At 43.9% G+C, this 11649-nt stretch overlaps 1 protein-coding gene across 1 annotated transcript; it reads right to left on the reverse strand.

The window, feature by feature from the left end:
• Nucleotides 1-1252: 1252 nt before the first annotated feature.
• On the reverse strand, nucleotides 1253-10932 carry LOC103202863 (intelectin-1-like). Its single transcript, XM_007947795.1, is given in 7 exon segments — nucleotides 1253-1405; nucleotides 5687-5790; nucleotides 6716-6842; nucleotides 7226-7384; nucleotides 7712-7959; nucleotides 9281-9388; nucleotides 10860-10932. Coding segments are annotated over 7 exon segments (957 nt in total). The 5' UTR covers nucleotides 10918-10932.
• Nucleotides 10933-11649: the final 717 nt, after the last annotated feature.

Here is an 11649-nt window from a genome sequence, read left to right on the forward strand (position 1 = left end):
TCTGGCATGCAGGAGATGAGGCACATAAAAGGGACCCCAACCAGAGGTAAAAACCTACTTTCCCCTGTCACCTTCTCCAGTTGGTAGGTCGGCTGAGAGTATGAGGAGCAGAGATATCTGTGTTTGGGGATGGAGAATGGGGCAAAGGGTAAGGAAGGTGAAGAGAAGAAGGGGTAAGAGAGAAGGCAGGAAAGAACAGATAGCAGAAATCATGTTATTAACGAGGAAGAAAGCAATACAGGAAAAAGGATTGAAGAGCAGAGAAAATACTAGCAGTTTCTGACCTAGGACCAAATAAATATCATTTAAACAAAGACAATACTAGTAGACACTTTTAAAGGAAGTTCTTTTCCCTCCTTCTTTTCCTTCTCCCTCTTCTGCTAATCTTCCCTCTCTTTCTCCTGCTCATCTTCTTCTTCATCTTGTTTTTAATTTCCCTAAAATCTAGAGGCTTTGAACTTAATGTTCTAGCCAGTGAGAAGCAACTGACATTTGGAGTAAGGGTATAATTTGCATTCTAAATGAAAACCCTATAAAATATCTGAGATTTGGTCATGAGTCAAGACTGATACCATACACACTCTGTTTGTACCAATAATACATTGCAGATGATTTAGCCACTCAGGTCCATTTTGAATAACTACCTGAATATGGGAGCCCAGAAGACCAAGAAGAGTTACCATAATCACAGGCCTGCCAGCCCCATCTATCCCTAAAGAGAATGCCTCAACCACTAAGGCTGGAATATGCATGATATGGGCAATGTGAATATTTCCACTTCTTTTGTGCACCTCAAAAATTTGACTCTTTTCTTCTTTAAGATCTTCACCTGGGAGATGCAAATTCATCAGTCCAGGTGGGTAAGTTAGAAAGAGTTAGGGCGAAGTGTGTCCCTTCTCCCTTAATTCCTCTGGCTATTTTAAGAGCTACATGCAAGGAGGAGGGTGACATGTTTCTCTGTCATGACTCCTGAGCCCTGACATTCCAAGCACAAAAGGGGCTGAAGTAGAATAAATCAGAACAAGAGACATTCTTTAGAAATATCCTACATTTTTCCAGCCTCTGCAGTAAAAGAATTCGCAGAAAAAAAGCTTTGAATTTACATGATTTATTTTCCTCTCCTCTGCCATCATAAAGTACAAAGTTATTGGTAGAATACATGTCATTAGCATTTTCATTACTGGATGAGATGTTCCCCATCCTTGGGATCCAAGCTTTGGGAGAAGAGTTCTCTGCCCATACAGTGAAGCTCTCATTTGTAGAACAGGAGCACTGTTGCCTCGGTTATCTCCCAGCTACTGCTGTGACCAATGGGAGCTCCATATCCATTCCAGTCGAAACCAGAGAAATCCCCACACTGCCAGGGACTGGACTCTGTGAAGTATCGTCCTCCACCAATGCAACGTTGAAACAGAAGGACAAGAGGTGTTAATGAGAAATCTAGTAGTGAGGTCATTGGCATATAAATAGCCAAATACAGTGGGATTTTGGGTTCTAATCCAACTTAGCATCACCATCTCCAATGATGATGTTGGCCTCTTCCTCCCATATAACTCTCTCTTCCTTTAGCCTTAGTGATTTTTTTTTTTTTTTTTTCATCTTTAGTGATTTTTTGTCTCCTGACATTCCTTTGACTTTTCTGAACATTCATTCTCAGGTCCAATTGATGAACTTTTCCTTCATGAAGCTCTTAAGGGCTATTCTCCTTAAGAGAGAGGCTATTCCTCTATCTTAGAGACTGCATGTCCCTTTAGCTTCAGTTCCTAATTATTTCCTGATGCTACCAGATAGGAGCTCTGGTGGCATAGTGGAGACCTCTGCTAACCAGAAGGCTGGCAGTTCAAACCCACCAGCCACTCCTCGGAAGGAAGGAAGGTTGGGCAATCTACTTCCACAGAGATATCATCTCAAAAACCCAAGGAGGGGTCGCTATGAGTTGGATTCAACTCCACGGCAGTGAGTTTGGTTGTTTTTGTTTTGTTTTGTTTTGTTTTGTTTTGTTTTTTTGGTTTACTAGGCCAGATGCTATAGGCCCTGATATCCAACTGCTACTTGGATCTCTACACCAGGCACCTCAAAGTCAACAAAAAAAAAGGAACTAATTATATCCTTCATTGGTCCCAAACCTGTTCCTCATCCAGGCACCCTAACTTGATAAATGACACTCAATCACCCAAGGGAAAAACTTGAAGTTACTCAAAACTTCTTCATTCCCCATCTCTTATATTCAGTTGGTGAAAAAGAGCTTTTGATTCCATCACTTTAGATCTTTGGAATTCATCAATACCTGGCAATTCCCATGGACACTGACCTAATTCAGGCCTTCATCTGAACTATCACATCTGTTTCAATACTAGTCTCCTTGCCCCTAGTCTTTTTCTGCTAAAATCTGTTCCCACTATGCTACCAGGGTGACCTTTGTAAAACACAAAACATGATCTGGTCACTCCATTGAAAATGTTTTAATTGCTCCCCATCAACTACTGCATGAAGTCCAAAATCATTGGCATAATGGAAAAGTCTTGCCAAGACCCAGCTCCCATTCACATTTCCAACATCAGACCCTGACTCTACCCAACATGTATTCCGTGCTCCAAAATTACAAAGCAGCTTGCTGTTCCCTCAAGTCACGAGGCACTCTCAAAGGTTAATGACAGTAAAGACACTATTCATTCAACCTAAATTGCACTTTATAAATTTCTATACATCTCTCAAGACTTAGCTCAGAAGTTATCTTCCCTACAGTCACTGCTCCTGACACCCTCAGCAGAGTTAAATGCTCACTTAACCCTCACTTATATTTCAATTACACCTCAGACTCCTAAGATTATCATTGTGTGTCTGTGTGAATGTGTGTCCTTCTAGACACTGAACAAAGATCATGTCATCTTTGTGTCTCTTGCACAAGCACAGACTGGATGCTGAATGCACACTTTAAGGAATGAATAGATGCATGTAGGGACACATGCATATGACAAGTTTTGAGTGACAGTGGGAAGCAGCCATGGAGTCAGGTTGTCACAGAGAGGACATCTGCAAAGAGACTTGCACCCTTGAAAACCACACACTCATCATTCTTCCATCACCATCGCTGGTCCTCCCTGATGGTGAAGCTGCCTCATCCTGACCGGGAAAGGGACAAGCCAATTGCTGAGGAACAAAGGAAAAATGGAGCTTTTAGGGTCACCAAAAACAACCAAAGATCCATGCCACAGACTGTTAAAATTGAGGAAGGGCGAATCCCAAATGAGCATGCTTCCTCTTGACAGCATGGACTTTAGGAAACCCATGGGTTCCCTCCTCATTATTCCCTTGGCCACAAGACTGGAAAAACACAATGAGTGTCTAACAATCTCTAGTCAAGAGAAGACATCAAAGCTGCTTCAGGTGAGAGCCATGTCCTCCTGGCTGAGAACCAATCTTCGTGGTGCTCTCTGGCCAGGTGACCTCTACTTGTGCTGAGAAGAAAGGATGGCTTGAGTTATGTGTCCAAGACTCTCCCAGTAACACACCCAAGCAGAGTGTTTGTCTGAACAAGCCTGAGTTAGGGCTTGGGGGGCCAGGTTTTACTGTGAAAAGCTAAGCTTCATGTAGGGAATGACAATGCTTCATGTTTCTCATGCTATCTCAGCTCTGGAAGACTTCTACCAAGTGTTTCTGTGCACAAGCTTCACCCCAACTGTAAGCAATGAAGATTTTTACCCTAAAGGCTGAGCAGCCAGCAATGGTGTTTTTGAAGCCCCAAACCTTTTGTCTTAGTCCTCAAAAGCATAGAGTCTCTATACCTGGAAAACAGAGCTCACAGCTCTTACCCTTGAGACCCAGTAAGAAGCAAGGGAAGGTCACACACACATACACTCCCACCACAATCCACACTCAACACACACACACCCACAAACACATGCTGACCAACTCAAACCTTACACTTTTGCCCTTGAGTCCCCAAAGAGATTCAGGTGCTCAGTGTAATATCCTGTGACTCTCATTCCAAACATTGACTGCTCCCTTGTTATTAAACCCCCTAAAATGGTCCAATACTGCTGTGAACTCCTCTGAAAATAAGAAGTAGGAAATGGAACAGTATTCAAGGAAACCAGTATGAAAAAAAAACAGAATGAAACCCACTGCCATTGAGACAACTCCAACTCATAGCTAACACCATTGGGTTTCCAAGGCTATAAATCTTTATAGAAGTAGATTGCCTCATCTTCCTCCTGTGGAACAGCTGGTGGATTTGAACCACTGACCTTCTTGTTAGCAGCCAAATGCCTTACCCACTACACCACCAGAACTCAGTATTCAAGGAAGATGCTGGAAATAACTTCCTATAGGCCACTCTAAGATGTCCCTAGGCAAAAGCCCTGGCTGCAGCCCAACACTGAAGCCTGAACTAGTGAAGCCCAGCCAGTGGCTGATACAACTTTGAAAACAAAAGAGAAAAAATGTCATCTAGTTGATACCAATTCATAGCAACCCAATATGTGTCAGAGTAGTATTGTGCCCTATAGGGTTTTCAATGGTTGTGAGCTTTTGGAAGGAGATCGCCAAGCCTTCCTTCCAAGGCCTCTCTACATCTTGCTAAGGAACCCTGGTTGCACAATGATTAAACACTCAGCTGCTAACAGAAAGGTTGGTGGTTCAAACCAACCCAGCAGCTAATCTATTCTTTTAAAAATTACAGCCTAGAAAACAGCACAGGGCACTTCTGCTATTTCGCATGGGATCGTTATGACTTTAAATTAACTCCACAGCATCTAACCACAGCAACATCCCTTGCTGTTTGTTGAACTCTATACAGCTTTTGAGGTACAGCACAACTGTCACTTTCCCTTGAGGATCAACTATGTGGAACTGACAGTTAGGAGATCCTCTATTGTGTTCCCAGAGCCTTTTGTTTGTATTTCTATTCTAGTTCATAGCACATGAGAATGTAATTATGCATTTGCATCTCTGCTCCATTCAATCTGAGCTCCATACAGGAAATGATGATGTCTAACACCTATCACATAGTATGGGCACTAATTTTAAGGAAAAGCCAGTGCACAAGGCATAGATACAAGCATACATTAACGAACAGTGTAAGGGAACATGGAGGTCAGTATAGACAACTGTCGTCAATGAAGAGAAAAGGCATACCCACACCCCAGCCCACTGCCTGTACCCCTGTCATTCTCTGAAGCGTAGTGTATAGGGCCCCTACATGACAGCACAGCCTCATCTTGGCTGGGAAACTGACAAAATGTTGGCTTGCAGGAAAATGAAAATGGACCTGTGACTTTAGGCTTGCCTTCCAGGAACCAAGGCCCTTTCTCAGCCTATCAGTTACAGGAAGGGAGAGGGTCCTAAGTAAGTTACTTCATTCTTGATGGCTCTGACTCCTTCCTGCCACCATTCACAGAAGTCCCTCAAAGGTACTCTCTCCCCTACAAGATGGGGGGGTATATTTTTAGAAGTTTATATAATATTGGAGAATATATTTATGACCTGAACATAGGGAAATATTTCTTAAACAAAACACAAAAGTACTAACAATAAATGAAATACTGATAAATTGGACTTCATGAAAATAAAGTAAATCCAGGAAACACCATTAGGAGAGTAAAAAGGCTAACACAAAGACCCCTCTCCCAGATACACACACTCGTCCACACACGTACATAGATCCTTGATCTCCCTGAAGGCTCACATGCTCAATGTTGCAGTCAGTGACTCTCATCCCGGCACACAGGGTGTTGGCTGCTCTCTCATTATTAGGCACCCTGAACTGGACAAATCCTACAACAAATTCATCTGGAAAAGAAAGGAGTGGAGCATTCATAGGAGGAACAAGAAGCAGCTTCCTTTAGCCTGCTCAGGAATTCCCTACTCCAAAAGCTGAGGCTACAGTCCTGCACACCAGTCTGTGGGATGGAGCCCAGCTCATCTGTATCCAGTGGCTGGTGTACATGACCAGGAGAGAGCCTCTCCGCAGCTCCACAGATTACAGAGGACAAAGGCTTGACCTCATAAGAAGCCCCTTGTTAGCCTACTGCCTAAAGAGGAAATTAAACTCAACAAAAGATCATTGTGAAGACCTCAACAGGTACAGTGGCAATAAACACTTAACAAATTGTGTCTAAATTTCTCTGATTACACATTTCTCATCCAATTACATCTGTTTGTTTTCCCTACAATCATCTGCTTTCATTGGAATATCAAATGCAAATATGAATGGTTTTGATTTGCCCATCAGACACTTAACTTCTGTGGTTTTATTATACTAAATATTGTACTCTTTTTAAAGATAATTACAGCTATGTTTCATAATAAATATAAACTTTTCTCATGACTTTACTAGCTGTCTTTTCCAATGAACATTAACCTGCATTTTTCTTAACTATTAAGAGAAACCATACAGGGTGGTTAGGAATACAGGTTATAGAGTGAGCGCCTGAAGTTAGATCCTGGTTCTGCTGCTTATTCACCATGTGGCTCTCAGCAAGTCCCCTGATCTCTCAGTGTTCTGCCACTCAATCTGTAAAGTGGCAACAATAGTCTTTCTAACTTCATAAGTTTCTCTTGATGATTAAAGGACACAAAACCATGCCAAGTCCCCAAGAAAGAGGTTGGCCCATTTTAAGTGCTCAGTAAATGTTTCCAATTGTTACTGTTGCTATATACCATCCCTTCCCCAAGAATACAGAGAAGAACTGATGACTGGGCTTAGAGAGTAAACACTCATTCTGACCATGTGATGAGTAATAAGATGCTGTTTTCTGAGCATCACCAAAGTCATAGGTGACAGGTATCGCTGGGCCATTGTCAGTTGCACACTTCCCTATTCCGTATTTGACTGGGTATTTCTGCAGAGACCCACATGGAGGATGTGTCAGGACAGCAGAGATGCTACCATCATCCGATATGAGGGGAGGGCAGCTCACTTCAAGTTAGCTGTCATTATTCAGAAACCAGTCTTAATAAGAGTGACTCCTTTTCTCATGTATGTTTTTCCAGCAGCGAAAAGGCCTTTTTCTTGTTCCACTTTCCCCAACCCTCATCTTCCATACAGCTGGCTCACAGTTCCTCAGAGATAGGGAGGACATGAGTTCACTGTAAACCAGAAGGAGGAGAAACAGCCAACTACAGACCGGGGTGATGTGGGACCACAGAAAGCAGACTCACTCCCCACCCCAAACACTTTACTCTCTAGTTATTAAACAAACTGCCCAACCCTGTGCCTGTGTACCTGGTAGAAGCCAACTAGTTTATACCCCAGATTCTGGAAGAAGCTGTTGTCGGTGCAGTATCTCAGCAAGGAGCTATTCTTCCAAAGCTCCAGTGGGGACTTGCTGGGCACATGCCAGATGCCCAGATTCTGCTCCTGGATATCATAGTAGCCAGGGTTCTGCAGAGCAGTAGACATGAACACTGACAACCCTGAAGGGCACATGAAGCAAAGGACCCAGCACATATGCAGCCCTCAGTTGTATTGAGAGCCTTTGGATCCGGGTGACCAGATGGCCAGCAGTGCTTAGACACCCCCTCTTGAGAAATGATGACTTCTCAAAATCATTCAAACCCCTGAAAGCCTGGAGGAACTTGGGATTCAAGACATGTAAGGAATTCCTTCTTCTTCAACCCTAACCCCCCTCCCCTACTCCCAATGCTCCCTTCCACATACTATGCTCCAGTCACACTCATATTTCCCAAGTGGGTGGTGATTGGCACCAACCTTGTAGTCATCGCTCATAGATCCCTCTGCAGATCCAAAGGTGTTGTAATTGGCCCAGTTGCCATCCCCCTCTGGGTAGTCTTCTCTGCTGCCCTGCTGACTGGACCAACAATCACCCACAGTGCACTTTCCATGCATGTTGTTCTCATGCACACTAACCACCAGAGTCCAGCTGCCACCTCCAGTGGTCATGTCACAGAAGGTCTGGTAAATGACACCATTCTCAGTGCAGAGGAAATACAAGCCATCTGCAGAGGGAACCACAAAGAGCCTCCCTGTCTGAGAGCACTTAACCAGAAGGGCTCTGAGAAGTTCAGAGTATACCCTGAAGACACCAATACATATCCACCTGGAAGATAATTCTTCTCAGGCCTCCATCATTTCTGCTCATCTTATGAGCAGAGGCAGTTTCTGCCTTTGATGAACACTATTTTGTCATAGATGTTTGTATAGCAAACATCCTTAAAAGATATAGTGTTTCCTTCTGGGTAACAGATTCTCTCTGGCTTGTTGTTGTTGTTGTTATTTGCCGTCGAGTCGGCCCCGACTCATAGCGACCCCTCCTTGGGTTTCCGAGGCAGTATCACTATGGAAGTAGGATTGCCCAACCTTCCTTCCGAGGAGTGGCTGGTGGGTTTGAACTGCCAGCCTTCTGGTTAGCAGTCAAGTGCCTTAGGTACTATGCTACCAGAGCTCCCTCTCTCAAGGAATCTGCCTCTTATAATGGTCAGTAACCATACCTTCCCTTTGCTCTGAGATGCACAGAGGTCTCCAACTATAGACTGAAGCCTGGAGATGTCCAAGTTCTAATAAGACCTGAGGCCTCCTACCCTGCCTCCCCACCCTTGTGGTCCAGCTGCAGGTTATTAAATTGCTTAGCAGCAGCACGGATTGGCTCCTTAGTAGCAAAGCACCCCAACACTGATGTTATGTTTTCATTTGGCACTTTTGTGTCTGTGTAATCTGTGACACAAGGAATGCATGAAGGCAACACTTTGTGATCTTGACTTTGCTGTCTATGCGAGTAATAAACTGTTTCAATCTAAAAGGTGTTCATTGTTTCTTTACAGCCAAAATTTGTCCGCCTGCTTGACAAATCCACTACCAAACACCTGGACCTCTTGCATCACTCTATATAGAATTAGGACTCAGAGGACCAGCACAAGAAAATACTGATACTCAGGCTGTTGCTCCTGCTAGTGCTGTGAATCACAAAGTTCTTTGTCTCTGACTCAGGGGTCCAGTGTTTTTTACCAGCATCAATAAAAGTATGCCAGGCTAACTAATTGTGAGCTTACAAGTAGATTAAATGTCAGACCCTTCACAGTTCTTGTCACCACCCTACATGTCCTAGGAACACTGCATTCTTCCTGTGTCCAGAAGATCATGTTTCATGTTACTGGGTTGTCATAAGAAAGACTCAAAATTCCCATTGGAAACCTTTTTGAGTGGGAGCTGGAGTCAGACAAACAGTAGTGCTGGGTACATATCTTTGATTTCCATGACTGGGTTCTGTTTAGATAAAAAGTGGCTCCAAGGAGAGAATGCTGGCATTGTTGCATTACTCACCACCTGCGTGATGGCAACTTTATTTGATTTCTTTGCAGCTTCTAGGCAGGGAATGGAGGGAGGAAGCACAGAAGTTGCTTTCCTGGAACATCTCAGGAGGATAGTTCACTGCGAGAGGATGTGATAATACTTCTCATTAATAGTCTGGAGGTGCTGACACCATCTTTCTTGTCCATCAGTTCCCAACTTCTGCCCCAACAGTAGTTTCTCACTGTTTATAATATAAGACCCCAAGAGGTCAGGGACTCTCTCTGCTAAGACTGTCTGACCCAAGATTTAGCACAGGTTTCACACTTGAATTCTCCCACTCAACTAACTTTAATTAAGTCCCTACTGAGTGCACCATATAAACACTGGGCACTCAAAGACAATTTGACACATGTCTTTAAGAGATTACATTCTAGAGGGAGGAAACACATAAAAAAGACACCCAAATGAGAATGGGGAGGAAGAGAGGAGCCCATTGTGGGGGAGAAGACAGGGAACTTTGTGGAGAAGGGGGAAGATATACTTCAGAGAAGGTTGGTTCTAATTGGATGAACAGAAAATGGCTATAAGACAGAGAGATGGGGAAGATAAGGGGAGGAGCACGAAAATGTCATGAAGGGGTATTAGAGCATGGTCCAGCCATTCAAAAAACTATAGGTGAGTCACTTACATATAGTGGAGCCTAGGAATTACTCTGAAAGCCTGGCCAACTGGAGAAAAAGGTAAGCTTTGAATTAAAGGACTGAAAATCCCAAACAACCTATGATGGCAGAGCCCCCTTGGGAAGACACTTGATGTGTTTGATTCCACTCTCCACATTTCTCCACCTTGTTCTTCTTTAAAATGTCACTAATAAACTCTTTTCAGCCTTTGGAGATCAAATGAGATGGTATATGTAATTGTACTTTTTAATAATAATAATAATAATAAACCTCACTGCCATTGAGTTGATTCTGACTCATAGCAACCCCCACTGAGTTTCTAAGGCAGTAAATCTTTACAATAGATGACTCCATCTTCCTTCCTCAGAGTGGTGGCTGGGTTTGAACCACCACCAACCTTTTGGTTAGCAGTCAAATGCCTTAAGCATTGGACTTTTTAAAATAAATTAATTAAAGTAAGTACTAGAACCCAATAACAACGAAAACTATCAACACTATGCCTATTGTGAGGAATGTAATTATGAGGCTAGGGATTAGTGGAGGATGTTCCATGGGCACATCACTGAACACACAGCTTCCTGTGAAGAACCTGAGGCCAAGAGTGCAGGAGCAGTAGTGGCTGGGAGGTGACACAATCCCTACTTACCATCCATCCCTGAGCCCCCTCACAGCCACACAGAGACACTGAGGAGGGTGCCCCAGGATATGCCTCAGCCAACACTTTGATTGAATGAGACCAGACCCCAAAAGAAGACAGAAACCAGCATCCAGCCAGTATCTCATGACTGCTGCCAAGTGTGGTCCTGTGCATCTCACTGACTCTTCCTCTGGTCCAGAAGTAAAGAACAACCCGGCCTAGCACCATTCCTCCCACTTAACTGAACACCAGATGCAAGCTGAAGGAACTGCTGCTCCTGTGAGCTATTTACCAGCACTCCACCCTCTGGTGGCCATCGAGAGGAACAGCAGGAAACAGAGTCTGGCCATTGTTCTCTAAGGAGAAACAAGATGCACAAAGTCAGTGGCTGGATCATCCTTTCTATAACGCTCACCTTTGTTCTTTGAGTTTTCTGAATCAGGAAACCTCAAATGGAAAGTGATGGCATTCTAGACATTCTAGAAACTCCCAGAATAGCCTCCACCAATGTCCAGCTTTACAAATACCCCATGAGTTATGGAATTCTTTCCCTGGAATACAAAATCTCTGAACTAAGACCAGACAGGAGCTGGCATCAGGGCTCCCTCCTCACATGAACCTTGTCTCAGAAATCTCTTCCTCCCAAGCACAGAAATCTCACTCTTTCAGTCTCACAGATGCTGGAGCTGAAGTAGTCTGCCAAATGGGGATTCAGAGCTTCCTCTGCACAGGATCCTGGTGTGGGGTGAAGTGCTGAGCCCTTTAGGGGGAGAGCCAAACCATACAAGCCCAGCCCAGCCCTGCCCACCCTGCCCAGTTCTTCCAGATTGCTGGTCCCTCCCTCTGACTTCCTTCCCTTTGAGGGTACTTAAGAATGAGAATGGATATGTGAAAGGCAATAGGAGCAGGGAGTTGCGGCAGGTCACACAGGTGACACTCACTTGCTTTTTTAGGGTGTGTTTCATGAATAAGAGAATAGATAGTCACCTACACAGTGTTATATCACATAATAACACTGTCATAGTAGATCACGACTTACAGTGCTTCCCCTCTCACCTGTGATCAGATGCTGTAGGACCCCA

The sequence above is a fragment of the Orycteropus afer genome, unplaced genomic scaffold (genome assembly GCF_000298275.1).
Source record: "Orycteropus afer afer isolate SDZICR_OR568_19922 unplaced genomic scaffold, OryAfe1.0 scaffold00193, whole genome shotgun sequence".
Taxonomy (NCBI): Eukaryota; Metazoa; Chordata; class Mammalia; order Tubulidentata; family Orycteropodidae; genus Orycteropus; species Orycteropus afer.